The 17213-nt window shown below is 37.4% G+C and overlaps 1 protein-coding gene across 1 annotated transcript; it reads right to left on the bottom strand.

Annotated features, from left to right (window-relative positions):
- Window positions 1–514: 514 nt before the first annotated feature.
- On the bottom strand, window positions 515–15124 carry LOC108680012 (neural cell adhesion molecule 2). Its single transcript, XM_018168766.2, has 6 exons — window positions 14705–15124; window positions 13698–13858; window positions 3238–3314; window positions 1849–1985; window positions 1364–1681; window positions 515–938 (listed from the first exon to the last, which is right to left on the bottom strand). Exons 1-6 carry the CDS (start codon window positions 14790–14792, stop codon window positions 814–816), a joined length of 906 nt encoding a protein of 301 aa, XP_018024255.1. The 5' UTR covers window positions 14793–15124; the 3' UTR covers window positions 515–813.
- Window positions 15125–17213: the final 2089 nt, after the last annotated feature.

The following is a 17213-nucleotide window of genomic DNA, read 5'->3' as shown; positions in this document are numbered from 1 at the left end:
TCGTCAAATTTAACTGGATATATTAAAATTTTACATCAAGTTTTCTAACGGCGTGAATTTTTCGCAACAGATTTAGAATTAACCTACAAACGAAGGACATTTGTCCCTGTAATAAATCCCATTTATTAGATAGCACATTCATAAATCTATATATATACTCTAGTTACCACAATTTTCATTACAATACAAAAACTCCTATGATTCAAGATTTCCCGAGGATTTTTTACAAAATTTCGGGACAAATGCTCGAGTTGAAGAGCACAAGAAGTGATAATGAAATGCCAAGCATAATCATTGACTTGCAAATCTTGCATACACTCTGCTCCTAATTTGATTGAGTATCAGCAACTTCATTAAATTTTATATCCTCCCAAGGATTTGAACCATGAAGCAGTAAAGAAAAAAATTCTAAAGTTAGTTAGAATTTATTATAGATTAAATTCTTGATTTCAATTTATTATGTGCAGTGTACCTCGAAACGAATTTTAAAAAGATTAAAAACATGTTTTAAAGTTGTAAGCAAAATAAAAATAGCAAAAATCCGGGTTATGAGTGAACCTTTGAACTTGTGATGGTTGGCTTGCTTTGTGTACCAAAAAATGTGAGTGCCCAAAACTAAGCCGACAAAATTTCTTACTTTTGGTAAACGCGTCGCGTTGCACTGAACTGCTTGATGCCCGATAAAATATCTTGTTATACTTGGCAGATCACGACCTTGCTCCCTTGTATTAATTAATGAATCATTCACAATTAATTAACTAATTGATTGATCACAATTAATCAATTAATGCCGATACTACTGAAGGAGGAAGTTCATCTATCGCGGCAGGAGTTGCAGACGCTGAACCAAAGCAGCGCCAGGACGGTGGTTACCAGCCACGGGACACCGCGGTCTGTGGTGGGGCTCCAGGCGCCCTGCATGGCTGCTGGGTATTTCTCTGATCAAGAAAAATATTTTTAGGTTAATAAACGTGAGCCTTAGACGTGAAATTTAGCACAAAGACAATATCATTTTGGGCATCTGAAAAGCGCGAGCTGAGATGCTTAGACGTCAAGATTTGTAGGTCAGGATTTTGTGGAAATAAAAAGCGCGAGTTGTGTTAATTTCGACGTAAGTCTCACGATTCCAATTTTCAAAATTGTATAATCATAAGCGTTTACATTTTTATAAAATGAAAGACAAAGTCCTAATGAGAAATGCAGGTCCTCAAACTCTTTACATCTGCATGCGACTCTTCACGTTAAAAATGAATCGGGCTAGACAATCGAAATGCTGTTAATGCACATTGAAGAAAATAAAGCAAACTATATTACACCCTGAATATAAAATTTAAATTTTGATATCTCGCCTTGTCCGAAATACCTGCTACGACGTGTATGGTGACAGATGTAGCAGACAGCTCTGTGACGTTGCAATAATATATGCCAGAGTCTTCGGTCTTAGCGTCACCAACTCTGAGCCAACTTTTGGCCAGAGTACCGCGCAGTTCTGTCTTAACGCTAACGCCCCCACGGCGAGCATCATAGTTAAGTCTGTTCTCTCCGTGGTACCAAGCGAGCTGCAGGGACGAGGCCGTCGGTACGTTGGCAACCACGCACTGAAGTTCGATGGTCGAGCCGCTGTTGTAGAACTTCTCGGTTAGAACTTCGCCTCGGTCGTCCAGGATCTGGATTGCTGGCACTTGATGTGAGAAGAAATTTTAGATTAATAAGAAATGTTGTCGGAATCACTTCACTCTATTGAAAAAAGCATAGCTCTTCGTTGTTCAGTTATTTATACTGTTTATTTTGAATCATAGCCTTTTTTCATCTCGATCAAGGCACGTTTTTTGGACACCTGTTACTCACCGACCACGTGCAGGTGTATGGTACGTGTCAATGGAGGGTACGTGGACACCTGACACTCATACGTGCCCTCGTCTCTGTCCTGCACGTATTTTATACGCAAGCGCCAGTCTTGTGGATGGTCGTACGTCAGCGAGAACCTGCAGGTATCAAAGTCGATCCAATAAATACAAGTGAATTATCATAAATAAAGGTGAATTATTTATGTTTGAAATGTGAATTGATTTGTTCTCGTTGTAATTTTCGTCATTGTTGTACACTAAAATTATATGAGCAAATTTTAAATATTGAAATAATTAGAATGGAAGAAACGAATGAATCATATATTTATTTGTATTTCGTAAATAAACTATCGGAAATTCAATGGGCGATAGCAGTTTCTAGGACGGCCAATCCTTCTCGTCCCATGGCAGCGATTAGCTAATCGTGTTGGGAAATTCGTAGGTGTCAATAACAATATCTATTATTATTTCAGTAAACTAGTATAAAATTTTCTGTAAATGATGTCGTCGTTTTGAAATAGAACGTGTCTACGGCCTCTGTAAATTATTTTAACCAAGCCGCAGGAATATCTTTTTAGAGTTCCAAACTAGAATTTTCTTCACAGAAAGTTGCGACATAATCAGATCGTCGGGTCGTTGATGGCCTTCATTTATCCAGTTAGGGAAATTTTCTTGAGCACCTCATAACGTTGCTCGCTCGGCTACTTTGTGAGCTATTTGCCCCAGTAAATGAGAAAATCACGACCCATTAACGAACAAACGCAAGAATCGAAAGCGAACTCCATTCTTGCTGCTAAAGAATCAGATTGTTCGGTCGTGAGGCTGATGGGCTCTAGAAAACCTCGGCGCGCTCCGATAAGCCTGGCTTGGGGAAATTTAAAAGACGTTAAGATTGCCATGGTAATGGTGCTTATACCTTGCTTAGAAAATAAATTCTCTTGTAATGGGAAGCAATCAATGAATAAAGATCGTCAACTTGTACACCATGATTGATTGATTCTTAGAGAGGGGGATTGTAATAAATTTGTTAGTAGATTGAGGTATACAAATGTTCACACAATTTGTCAATTCTCCAATCATTCCAGAGAATGTTTGGAATCCTAGAAGGAGACTCCTTATCCTTATCTTTAGGACTTGTATCTTGCGTCAGATAACATAACATTAGAAAATTTACTGACGAAATTCAATTATCTTGTTTTTTTCTTACTTTCCATAAATCGGAATAACATAAAAAAATTTGTCTTCAAGTTATTTGTTTTTAGGAATGCAAGCTCTCGCTCTCTTACTGAGAATAAAGAAAAGCAAGCAATTTTAGTTCTGACCAGCGTACATTCCTTTATTTTTTTCAAGGAAGCGTTTCTAATGAAAGCTCCGACTGTTGTGATCTCACCTGTCGTCATTGTGATAGGTCTGGAATCCCCATGTGATGAGATGAATTTCTGAGCCCTTTCTGCGATACCACGAGACCTGCCAGAGACATGGAACAAAATGAACCCGCCAAATATGGTCACGTGAAGTCGACTCGGTCAAACATTTGTTTCCAAAGGAAGATTATAAGAAGCACACTTGGTTAATATATTATTTTGTCCATACTAGTCATACACTTAGAGAAATGAGTAAATTTTTGTCCGAATTACGTTGCCATTTTTGCTATTGTATGGGTCATCCTGATCCATTCTAGCCCGGCAAAAGGGCTTTGCTCATGCTGTGGGTATGAACGTCTGTCGTTATTTGGACAGGTTAGCCCAGTAAGTTGTATGAGTCTCAGCAAACAATCTTATCTGATGTGCTTAACGTTATGTTCATATAAAAAGGACTAATAAGAATACTTTGTAAGATAGAATTCTGACGAAAAGAAAGTACAGCTAGCAACAAAAAATGTGCATTTTTTCTTCGATCATGTACTACTTCAACGAAAACTAAAGCCGCAACAAAACGACAGGCCTTGCTTCTTGAGAAGACATACCAATAATTAGGCCTCGCGGTAATCTTTACGATCTGTCGTTCAATTTAATAATAAACCTCAAGTGAATGGAAAAATTGTAGTGCTTCACTAGCAGTGGGAAATTTTCATTAAGATGCTTTTTTATACGATGGTTCGAGCGCTGCAGTCATACGAGTCGGTGAGGTAACTTTCAGTGATAACATTCAAAACATCCATAAACTAATGAAATGCTGATTGCTGAAAAATCAGTTAGTAAAATAAAGTTTGAGAATAGATTTGTTGGAATATTGTAGAGCCATCTAATCTTGCCAGATGCTTATGGGTATCTCCGTGCCTGGCAATATTTCCTGTCTAATATTTTATATAAAACACAAGGTAAATAAAATGCTTCATATATTCCGTAGCGACAAATATATGATTGTAATTAACATTCTCTTTCAACTTAGGGGAGCAAAAAATATATTACAAAAAACATTTTTTTGCACATAAGAATTACACCTACCAGAGAAAAATGGTACAAATTTAATCAAAGCGCCAAAGCGATTGTAAAAATGCACGATTGTAGGTCTCAATATATAAGATTATTCGTAGCCGAGAACCGGGCAAAAACGATATATTAGTAGCTTCATGATTAGGATGCGGCAAAAGTATTTTCAAATGATCCAAAGAAACAAACTGCAGAGTTTCAAATGAAAAGATGTTGTTTCGACTGTAACTTTGAGAAAGTTTTTCTCGGCACACAATATCCGTTCGCTGCCTACGACCGCAGAGGTGAGCTAAGACCACATCCGCGCTCTTAAATTAAACGCTCTGACAGGGCAGATATCAGTAAGAACTTTACTCAGAACTTGAAATTTATGCTTTTGTTTGGTATCTCCTAAGATTGGTGCTAAAGTTCCGCCAGGAAAGGTCTTGAAATTTAGACGGGGTTTTGCGGATCGAGGCTGCAGCCGTGAGGAAGCTCAGGGCTTTCAGAAATCAACGAAATAAGAGCAGCCGTATGTTCCATTACGTGACAGTGAAATAAGAGCAGCCGTATGTTCTATTACGTGACAGTAAAGTAAGAGCAGCCGTATGTTCCATTATGTGACAGTAATGTTAGAGCAGCCGTATGTTCTATTGCGTGACAGCAAAGTAATAGCAGCCGTATGTTCTATTGCGTGACAGCAAAGTAATAGCAGCCGTATGTTCCATTATGTGACAGCAAAGTATGAGCAGCCGTATGTTCCATTACGTGCTCGTTGCCTAGTGCAGCAGAATTGAACGGCAACGAAATAAAGTTATTCAGTTATTTGACTAGAAGATTTACTGCTACTTAGTCTTCCGTCAAATCTAAATCAAATTCTCCATTTTTTCGGATTTGGCGATAGGATTCTTAATAGAAGTTCTGAAGGAACTCGCGACTTTTTAAAAGAATGCGTTCAAACCATCGAAAAACTGGAACACTCGCAATATGAGTTTAAGAATTCGGCCAATTTTGTATCATAGGATTTTTGATAGATTTTAGAGCACTGACCACGAAAACTTTAAGCGCCCAACAAAATCAACTTCAATGTTTTTTCTTGCTATAGGCGTATAATTAGATTGTTATACTATTTAAAAATGTAAGAATAATTAATTCCTGATTTATATCAACTTACTTACTATGAATGTTTCTAATCGCTATTGATCATTCGTGATCCTCATCGAAAACTTTCAAAGTGAAATTTGAATAATGTTACCAGTATAAATACAGAAGAAATTTTCTTCAATGACACATCAGTCTCTTTCATTTTGCATAGAATATGCAATCATCTTGCCACAACAGCAGCAAATTGCCGAAGCCTTACATTGCTGCATGTTTGCTGTTCGTCTATGTATGAAGTTCATGCCTTTGTCACGTCACTACAAATTGAATCTTCAGATTCTACTGAGGAGTAATTTTCAATACTAAAACAGAGTTCGGGTATGTCTTCACCATTTCGGGAGTTGCTCTTCACATCTCACAGCTCTGAACTCCCATAAGGAATATAGTAAGACACAGCAAGTCTCGTGCCGACACAATGGAGACAATCAAAGCTTTGCACGCAATGTTTGCTCAAGCCCTTCCTGCATCTCTATTTTCTTTGTATTCTCAAAGCAACCATCGTGAAATTCGTACGGTTTCTCCGAACGCAGAATCTGTTCTCGACCAAAAATGTCACAAACGTAGATAAAAATTTTATAATCGTGTAGCATGAATTTGTAAGCCCACTGTGCTCAATGTAATCGAGAATTACTCTCGGCATTAGAATGCCGCTTTAAGCTCCTTTCCTCTTGAAATAGTAAAAAGATAGGCCGTTCACAAGCGTTAATTTCATGTCTTATTTATTTATTTTCCGTTTTGATACCTGACAGTGCATTTCACTTTACTAATTGATTTATTTGTGTTTCTAGGACTGAACTTTTTCTGAACAGAATTTTGTGTTATGAGCTGACGATGGAGCTGGACTCCGAAACGTTTTCTCTTATAAAGATATGGTGAATTTTTGTGGTATTTTCTTTGCTTTTAAATTCCTGATACTCTCATTTTCCATGAATTAGTTGTATTTTTTGTTTATTTTTATAAACCTGTTACAGGTTTGTGTTAGTTATTAAATATTTCTACGTACCTAATTCAATACTGTTTAGTTTACAGAGCTGTTCAAAAGATCTGCATGTTAACTTACATAGCAGATGAAGAAGTATCAGTGAAAAAAATTGAACTAAGTTTTCAGTAATCTGGTGCATTAAAAGTTGTGCGTCATTTAACTACAGATATTTTATAACATATATACATTTGTTCTGTGCCTGGAACATATGGATATTTTCTTATAAATTGTTTGTGCTAGTAGTTTTTCTTTCCAAGAACATCACGTTTTGACACATTGGTTCACGTACCATAAAAAATAAGAGGCCGTTTTAATGCTACCGTGTTAAAAGAAAAATTTATGTAAATTTTAGTGATTTTCTGACATTGAGCTTCTTCTCGCTTAGGGATATCTTTAATTTGAGCGTCTACGACAACACACACGTGGCACGCGACTCATTACCCGAGTTGCCGTTTCTCTCGCACGGCAGACAAATCAATAATGTATCACACACCCTGCTTCGAAAATTGGCTTGGCGATCTATTTCTCGTCAATCCATTAGGCGACTTCAACCGACGCGTGAAAATATTTCATGAGACCGCCACATTGAGGGAAATAAACGTGTCATATTGTTCAAATTGTATCCCACCTTCTTATAAGTGGACGCAGCCCCTATAAGCCATTTTGCCTGGCTAAACCTGGTTAGGATGACCCACGCAAGGGCAAAAAATATAACTCGGTACTCACTGCAGTGAGTGACAGAGAGCGCATTTTCTCGTCGATGAAAATGTGCAGTCACGAACAGACAGACGGACAAACAGACGGACATGAAGAGAACAATAGCGTTTTTTTTTACATAAACGAGAAAATGCGCTAAAAAGGCATAGGTATCCAGATAAAGTTCCACTAATTTTTCTTAGTGTACAGCTGAAAAGGTGCAGAGTTTATTGCTGTGCTACAGCATCGTGTGCTGCTGTGCACGACGCTTCTTGGCGCGCTTAGCAATCCGAGTAATCAGGCTAAGAGGACATAAACTTTATTGCTTGAAGATTTTTGTTTGTCGTAAAACCATTACGACCAACATCACGGGCTCGTCCTCAGAGAAATGAATTTTTCGCTCGTATTCGCGCTACGCAAATCGTCGGAGCGAAAATGGAACTGGTTTGTACAAATTATGTTGGCTTTGGCTTGCTCCGAAGTTTGACGTAATTTTTATGAGGAAATTTGCATATGTTTGATAGAATAAAGTTTCGCTCTCTGGATGAGAGAAATCTTGTACCATATAATTTTTATTTTTATCCCTGCGCAGAGTTCTTCTCATCGTTAGCAGCAGTACTCAAACAGCCAAACATATACCCTGGGATAATAAAAAATTTTATGACAATATATCAAGACACTAAAACATTATGACAATAAAACGGGTGGAAGCGAAAAGTCGATTTGATAGAACAGGCAATGATATAACATGATATAGCTCGGTAATAAAAGAACGGTGATTTTACGATACGAAAAGGTCCTGGAGTATGGGGGTCTATGTTGTTTTGATTTGCACGTCATTGGCTGCGAGGGGGGCTAGGCTCCCTGGCAACAAGATTGCCTGCCTTGCTGTCAACACTACGTCCAATACTTCAACGTGGGCAAATAGGGCAAATAGGGAAGCCTGAATGTGAAAATATTGTATTTCAAATTAAATTGAACTTGATTTAATGTAAAAACTTTGGTGTGGAATGAAGCCTGAATGTTAAAATGTTTTAATATAAGTAAAGTTGACCTTAATCATATTGAAATATAAAAATGGTCGAGTAATGTTTCCTCTAAATACCAAGCTGAAATTAACATTACATAACGAAAAAATGCACACGAGTCTCATGTCGTGCAGGAGATTTGAACTTTATTCGATATCTATGTAGTATTAGTCATTGTTAGGGGGAAATATATTTTTTATTTAATTGCGCACATTTTGTTATTTTTTAATGAATCCGGCAGTCATTTTGCAAGTTATTACAACTTTGCAAAATGTTCTCGAGAGCAGCTAATTTCGACTAGGCTAATGATGCTAGAAAGCTATTAAATTCATATTCCAAATGTGATCGAGGGTGATTTATTTCGACTTTTAAATAAGTGAAAAAAGCGCAATTTTTATTTTTTTCAGTTCTCTGCCAGGACTAACAAGAGCTTCAATTAAATGTTCTCACAGATGGTCAGATTTTTAGAGAGCGATTATGGGGAGAAAATGGCCTTTCATTCAAACATCAAGAAAAAAATCAATAATTTAAAGACTTGATGCCATGGCATCCTTAATTCGTTTATTATTTCCCTATTCATCTTTCTCATATTACCCACTAACGCATCAGATCCCATTTAATTCTTTTTGACTTTAGATGATTTCGATTTTACAATCAACATCGCAAGTTGAATTTTTTTTCCCAAGAAAAAATAAATAATCTCATGCTGATGTCAGGAATAAATTGATTAATATACGATTTGTTTAATATTTGCGTGGATTTAATTATTATGATTATTTTACTTTAAATTCATAGTTGATTGGCAATAAAAAATATTCATGATACCTGTAAATAAATTCTAATGAAAACGAAGAACAAATTTATTGTAAATGTGGAAATTAAATCGGAAATATATACAGGTTTTCACCTGTCATTCCAATGTTTCATTTATGCTTATAGTTGCAAATTATTCTATGAATTCAATAACTGGAAAATAGTGTGTGATTCTGAAGTAATTGTGGATACTCTACAATTTTAATTTATTTACAAGTAATTGCAAAAAAAGCCAGGAAATTTGGCAATGAAGTAAATAATGGAGATAAATTATGGAGATAACATTTATCTCCATAATTGTTATGGAGATAAATGTAATCAGCTCAGGGCCAACATGCCTGAAAAATTTAATCTCACTAAAGGGAAACGACATAAATGTTTCAAATTAAGCAAATAAAACTTAGAAGAACTCCATTGAATCAGCAAGCAAATGAGGCACGACGGTTATTACAGGACCGGGAATGTGCAGGAAATGAGGCTGCGCGGTTAGAAGCAACAGCGAATATTTCAAAAGTTATTGGCTATACTTGAGACTTACGAGCGAACACTGAGCGAAATGACCAGCCAAGAATACTGAGCGAAATGACAAGCCACTTACACTGAGCGAAGTGACCGCCACAAACACTGAGCGAAATGACAAGCCACTTACACTGAGCGAAGTGATCGGCGCAAACACTGAGCGAAATGACCAGCCAAGAATACTGAGCGAAATGACAAGTCACTTACACTGAGCGAAGTGATCGGCGCAAACACTGAGCGAAATTACCAGCCAAGAATACTGAGCGAAATGACAAACCACTTCCACTGAGCGAAGTGATCGGCGCAAACACTGAGCGAAATGACCAGCCAAGAATACTGAGCGAAATGACAAACCACTTACACTGAGCGAAGTGACCGCGACAAACACTGAGCGAAATGACCAGCCAAGAATACTGAGCGAAATGACAAACCACTTCCACTGAGCGAAGTGATCGGCGCAAACACTGCGCGAAATATCCAGCTCGAACACTGAGGGAAATGACCAGCACGAATACTGAGCGAAGTGTCCAGCACGAACACTGAGCGAAATGACCGGCACAAACACTGAGCGAAATGACAGCACAAACACTGAGCGAAATGACAGCACAAACACTGAGCGAAATGACAGCACAAACACTGAGCGAAATGATCAGCACAAACGCTGAGCGAAATGACCGGCACAAACGCTGAGCGAAATGACCGGCACAAACACTGAGCGAAATGACAGCACAAACACTGAGCGAAATGACAGCACAAACACTGAGCGAAATGACAGCACAAACACTGAGCGAAATGAGCAGCACAAACACTGAGCGAAGTGACCAGCATAAACACTGAGCGAAATGAGCAGCACAAACAGTGAGCGAAATGACAGCACAAACACTGAGCGAAATGATGAGCCGGAATGTAGACGCCGTGGGCTTACTGTCGCTCCGGATAAATTACTCCAGTGAACGTTTAATGCGGGAATTTAAATGGAGAAATATGACCGAAATTTAGGCCATAACGGTGGCTGAAATGTCTATGGAATGTAAAAAACTCAGTTCGAATTGGAGAGCTACACGACATTCATGTGGAAGCAGTTTATAAAGCTTTCATTAATGGATAAATACTCATTCTCTACATTCTACGGTAAATAAGTACTGCAGGTAAATACTGTAAATTATTCTGCAAAGTGCAGCCTTGAATATAAAATTCAAAACTGTTTTAAAATCTACATTTAGTAGATTTTAAATCAATTAACTTAACTTAACTTAATTAACTTGCAGTCTCACATGTTTAGAGAGATAATTCCCTTTAAAGTGATTTTACACGTCAGATTTTGCTGATGAACTCTATTTTTCTTCATTTGAGAATGAAGAATTTTATGTCCAATTTTTACATTTGTCGATCGCGTTAACCGTGCTTAATCCATTCAATTGCGAAAACAGATGGTGGCGAAAAGAACAGTAAACAGATGGTAGTGAAAAGAACCTGAAACAGATGGTAATGAAAAGAACAGTAAACAGATTGTGGTGAACAGTGAACATATGGCCATGCAAAGTAAAAAAGAACAGTTATCGTGAACATACAACCGTATACAGAAAAAAGTAAAATACAAGAGTTTCACAGTTTCCCGTTTCACGCACAAACCCACAAAGCATTTATTATCACTATACGAGGAGGTGAATGTAGAGTCCTTGATGACATGGCAGGTCTACGTTTGATGTTGCTCTGTTGCTAACAGAACCTGCGGGTCAGCATTTCTGAGGGCGTTCATTCAATTATTCGAGACACGCGCTCTGGCTTCTCTGTGCTGTCCGGATTTCAGAATGTTCGACAGACGCTACAGCGTGAAGACAACGCGTCGAGTTCGTAAACTTGATAAACTTGACTTGAAGTTCTCAGTTTACAGTCGCTGAACGCGTGCTATATAATACACGGGGCACACATATGTACATATATTACGCTACCAACACATAGAGTATGCTAGGCAGCACCGACATACAGTGTATGCTGGGTAGCATCGACATACAGTGTATGCTGGGCAGCACCACCATACAGAGTATGCTGGGCAGCACCAACATACAGAGTATGCTGGGCAGCACCAACATACAGTGTATGCTGGGCAGCACCAACATACAGTGTATGCTGGCAGCATCAACATACAGTGTATGCTGGGCAGCACCAACATACAGTAGAGACAGGGTCATCATGTATTAGCTCATGCATCGCGTATAAGGCACCGCCAGTGTCCGCCCAACGTGAGGCAGAACAACATTAAAACTATTTTAATATCAAGCAGAATTAAATTCATATATGGAGATTAGAAGCCGCAGCTCATCTCTGCCATTCAATGGAGGCGAAGGACGCGTGTTCACTGTTCACCCAAATGGTGATATGGTATTGTTATTCTCTGGATCACACCTAGTGAAGCTGTAGCATGCATGTAGCTTGTTAAATGTGTGCAAAATAAATGAGAAGTTTATTTATAATTATTTTGGAATTTTAACAATAATATTTTTAAAATAAATTTTCAATTATAACATATCAACTACAAATGTTCATGTCCTATCTGAATTATTTTATGAGATATTTATTTCTTGTCAGTGCTCTTCTTTAGACTATTGATTTCAGCCTTGATAAAAAAATATATTGAACCAGGAAACGTTATTTTATTGGCGGGTGAGTCATATTGGGCTGGTCTAACCCTCCCCTGACTACATGACTACATACATTACTCCTCCCTTTAAAAAAATTAAATAAGATACTGAAAACTTTCTTTTTGTCTGTATTCAGACTTCAATAGCGGACTATCGTGACAACAGCGAGAGCCGTTGATTTGTTAAGCGACCAAGATTACAAGGCACCTTATGCAAGGCCTTGCATCAAATTAAGCCTACGCCTACAGGCACCTTATGCATGACCTTGTATTAAGTTTACGGGCGCATCGTCCATCTCTCTAGCAGGTTCTTTAAGCCTCATTGCTTGAGAATTTATCACCCAATGAAAATATTCAAGCTTCATTCGGCAATAAATATTCTTGAGCTCCACTTGAAGCCATAACTCTCTGATATGAAAGCAAAGAATTGCTTGGCAGTCAATGGACTGACATCCATTGAGAGAATTTGAACTGATTTGATGGCAACTTCTTGCCACGATCATTCATGATGGCAGACTTTGAACTGATTTGATGGCAACTTCTTGCCACGATCATTCATGATGGCAGACTTTGAACTGATTTAATGGCAGCGCCTGGCTGTGGTGATTCTTGATGTAAAACGTAAATGCAACTTAATTGACTGACTATACTGAATTAGGAATGAAAACAATTTTTCACTGGGTTTAATAGGTATTATGTTATTAATAAACAAATTTACTTCTACGGTGGTGTGGAATAAGATTTATTTACTGATAAATTTTAAATTCAATGACATGCGAAAATCAGAACAAAAACATCATTGAGGTAAAAAAATCTGATATATTATTTTGCTTAGTACGAAGAAACTTGAAAATTTCCGCGATTTTTCGAAATAGCTTTAACTATGCAAATAACATTGAGGACAGTTAATGTTTCCGTAGACCAAGTTCATACGTTGTTCGGCGCACGTCATCGGCTCGAACCTAATAAGTGACGGCAAATCCTGACGTTTGTAGCTCTTATTTTTCTCCTGTGGACTGCATCAAAACAATGTGATAATATAAATTGATGATGACGGTCTATTCAGATGATGGTGGTCTAAAGTGATGATTATATGGTCAATACTGATAATGATTTATAAAGACATCAGTAATGCAGCAAAACCTCCGTAAATATTCATGTCATCAATGTTAAGGTATAACTTTTTTTATTTTTTGCTATCAATTCTAAAATTAATCTGCATCACCATTCTACCGAGGCGGTAGAATTCAATAGCAGCTTCTATTAACAGCTTCATTATTCTATTCTGCATGCGCGAACCTTGGTTCCGTTGGAAATTTTTTAAATTATTCTCCTAGATATTACAAATCATTAAGTCAATTGGTTAGTCTTTAATTAACCATATTATACCTATCGGACAATTTTATTTATATTGCGGTACGGTATTTGAAAAAATATTCATCAACAAAAAATTCCTTATTTATAACGGAAAACAAAGAACTTTCTCCGATGCCTGTAACTCTATTCAGCTCCCTAAATAAAGGGATCGGATTTCATTATGCCTTCAAAAGAAAGTTATTAGTATTTAGTACGACTGAGACACAGAGAAATATTACTCACGGACTGATCTCTGAGGCCAGTAACTTTGCAGTGCAGATGCACGGAGCTGCCGCGCTGAACAGAGATGTTCACGGTCAGCTGATCGTGGCTGAAGCGCGGCTGATCCAGCGCCGCCACGCTCGTGTTTGCCGGCTCTGTTTCTGCCTTCGAGAATCCTTTTCCTATTGGGGAAATAGCGCCTTATATATCATTTTTTCAAGCAGGTTTCATTGAAGACCAGAGAATTTGTTTTATTTAAAAAACTAATAAGAAAATTGCAAATAAAACAAATTCTCTGGTCTTCAATGAAACCTGCTTGAAAGAAGAAATTCTGCCAACCTATACTAATTATATATCATTATGTATAATTACTAGCATTACTGTTATTACTATATTGTTGTTGTTATTATTACTCGTATTATTTATATATAACAATTATTAACTTTAAACACGACTAATTTTGGCTCATCAACGATTGTCAGGCTATTTTGTCCGGCTAATCAGTTTCGAAGAAACTAATATTAGAGCTCTTTTTTACTGGGTTAGCCGATATCCGTTTAATTTTTCAGCAGATTCTTGGTTGCTACTCCATTGGTGACAGGCTCACTATTTACATACTGATGATCCAGCTACATAAACCCTCACATAAGGAAGTAAACGAAGTATCCTGCAGTTTGAATCCCTGAGATTCAAATCGGGTTTAACATCATTTTCACACCTGCTTGGATTTTCAGCCATCGTAAAATTTAACCACCCAATTTAGTATGAGTGAGTTGTGTACAGTTATTCATTCATTAACTCTCCAGCAAACAAGAAAATTTAAATTCTCCTCAACAATATCCTCATTAACTACTATTTTTTTATTCGTGTAATTTTAAACCGTGTGCGGAATGCAACAGTTTTTTTGCTCCAAGGCTTAAAAATTGTTTCTACTACGATAAATTTTCTTGAATATCTAAATAAATTATTACATGGAAGAACCATTTTATAGATTATATAAAATAATACAGTAACTTCAATACACTTACCGGCTTTTTGGAGCAAGAGCACGAGCATCAGCAAAGCATAACTGTTAGTTGTTGTCAATCTTCTTGAGCATAACGATGGCCACGCCATATTGGATGTCGCTCAGGGCTCACTAAGAGAAACGCTGCGCTACACCGGCACACAATTACGCACTGTTAGTAGGGCCAGCAAGGCCAGCTATCTTAATTTACTGGAGTTTGTACTTTGCACTGCAGTGCTGCCCTATTTCAATTTAATTAGCTGTCCTGCAATAACACATTGTGCATGTTTCAATCATGTTGCTATGCAATTGTTCAGATTTATTACTTGCATTTGTTCATTATTTCGAAAAGCGATATTTTAATTGCACCTGGATATTTTAGGTTTTGATTAAATTGTCCATCTTCAAGATTTTCGGCTTTTTGAAACTATAAACAGGTTACTGTTAACAAGAAAGTAAAACATTTAAAAATATTTTACGGATATTATTTCTGGTTGTTACACAATATTGTCATAGGACATCAACAACAAATTTTCAACGATAATAAAAACAAATTTTTATGAAATAAAGTGTCAAGCATCACGACTTACGACCACAGCACTCCAAATGCGGCTCCAATTAACAGACTTTTTGATAATTGAACGATCGAGGATGCGTGTATCGCTAATATTTTTTCTATTCCAAGGCGAAATAATTTATTCTACTACTTAAAATCCGAATAATTATACATCAGCCGATGTATGTAAGATTTGCCGAGCCTGTAAGATTTAATCAAGGGTAATTTATTTAAGATTTATATTGAGTAACTACTGCAATAGGGTAGTAGTGGCAGAGAGATGAGTAGTTCGATCCTAATGCAACTCAGTATGTTCATTAGTGTTGCTGGTGAGCGATTCCTGCTAGACTTCAGAGGTGGTGCATCAGCATGACATGGGCGGTGTCTGAAACGGGCATCGAGTGCGTGTTATTCGGGGAATTTCAAGTGGATATCTGAATTTGCTCGGGACAAAATTCATTGAAGAAATAAGGTCAGATCTGAATTACGACCTGTTAATACAATCAAATTCCTTAGATTTTGTAAATCATTACTTTTTTTAATTTTGACGATAATTTACACTGTAGAAAACATTTTAACAGCCGCGCGAAGCTAATTTGGTTCTTTCTCAAAGCTATAAATTTAAATGCACAAACAAAATTAATTTCCAAGTTGCTAGCCTTGTTAGGTAAATATTAAAAGTTGCAAATTAAAACGTAAATAAAGTAAGATTGAAGTCTTTGTTTGCTCAACCAGAGTATTCCACAGCTGATGGCCGCGGGGCGCTTGCACAATGCACACACAAGGAAGCTTTTTGTGTTAGCACTTCGCAGCGCGGGAGACTTAACGTCGCACTGCCCATCATTTGGAGCGGTGAGAAAAACTCATTGTTACCGGCGATGTATCCTCATATAAGACACAACTAATAAATTTATTAGACAACGTGCGGGTTAGCAACTGAATTGATGAAAGAAATTTTCTTAGTTAAGTAACATACCGGTATTTTATTTGTACCTATGAAATAAACATAAAAATTACTTTCCCTAATTATAATTATCTCTCCAACTTAATTCAGAAGAATAAAGCCAGCAAGTTAACTACTCTAATAACTGGGAACGTAATTGTTTGTAATAGGGCATATTTTTCCATGTGACCGCTAAGGTCATTCATTATCACAGCCACGTTCCATGCATCATCTTCCCTGGGACGCCGGAGCTACGTTCGTTCCCTGCAGTTTTCCGATGCGTGGGCCAGCAAGACTGAGCCTCTGAAGAAATAATGATGACGCTGAGCGATGGTCGCACTCGTATCTCATTAACAAATTTGCTCCGATGTTACAGATTATTATCTCGACGGAGACGAAATTTCTGTTTTTCCAACAAATGAAATGAACTGGAAATAAAACAGCGCGGGAGTTGATGACAGGATTTTGTATGAGTTTAACGTGCTTGCGATTTTATTTGTGAAACCAAACATGTAACAAGCAATGAGTTTGTTTTTTTAAGTTGGTTCAATTGATGCATGAGTGTAAAATAGGAATTAAGTAGATGGTATGGTAAGATCTAACATCTACGATCTTACAATAGGCTGCAGAAATAATGTTAACCGAAACAGGGCACGAGAGAAAATGTTGCAAGAAAGTATTGCAAGGGTTTCACGGTTTGCAGTTCACTGATGAGCGTCCATGATGATGGTCTAAAATCTTATGGCTCTCAAAGTAGGACTTGATTCCTCGGCTATTATGTAATAGTCCATATGCATACTAGGCTCTAGGTCCTAATGCCCATTAAACAGGACTTGATGCCTTTACTGCAATTAAAACAGCTTCGGTGTTATTGAGGTTATTGGTTCTGGTGTGTATCAAACAGAACTTGATGCCCAGGCTGAAATGAAAAGCCTTAATGCTTGTTAAGGTTTTAGGTTCTGATGTCCATCAAACAGGACTTATGGCCCAGGCCGCAATAAAAAACTTTTTTCTTATTAAAGTTTCAGGTTC

This window comes from Hyalella azteca, unplaced genomic scaffold, assembly GCF_000764305.2.
Source record: "Hyalella azteca isolate HAZT.00-mixed unplaced genomic scaffold, Hazt_2.0.2 contig11552, whole genome shotgun sequence".
Lineage (NCBI taxonomy): Eukaryota > Metazoa > Arthropoda > Malacostraca > Amphipoda > Hyalellidae > Hyalella > Hyalella azteca.
This window is presented reverse-complemented; position numbering and strand designations above follow the sequence as displayed.

Excerpts from the sequence above, each read along its gene's own strand:
- LOC108680012 (XM_018168766.2), bottom strand. The coding sequence starts at position 14,792 with ATGGCGTGGCCATCGTTATGCTCAAGAAGATTGACAACAACTAACAGT. Across the intron at positions 13,859-14,704 it reads GCTCTTGCTCCAAAAAGCCG|GAAAAGGATTCTCGAAGGCA; the intron begins GTAAGTGTATTG and ends TTTCCCCAATAG. Across the intron at positions 939-1,363 it reads CACCATACACGTCGTAGCAG|AGAAATACCCAGCAGCCATG; the intron begins GTATTTCGGACA and ends TTTCTTGATCAG.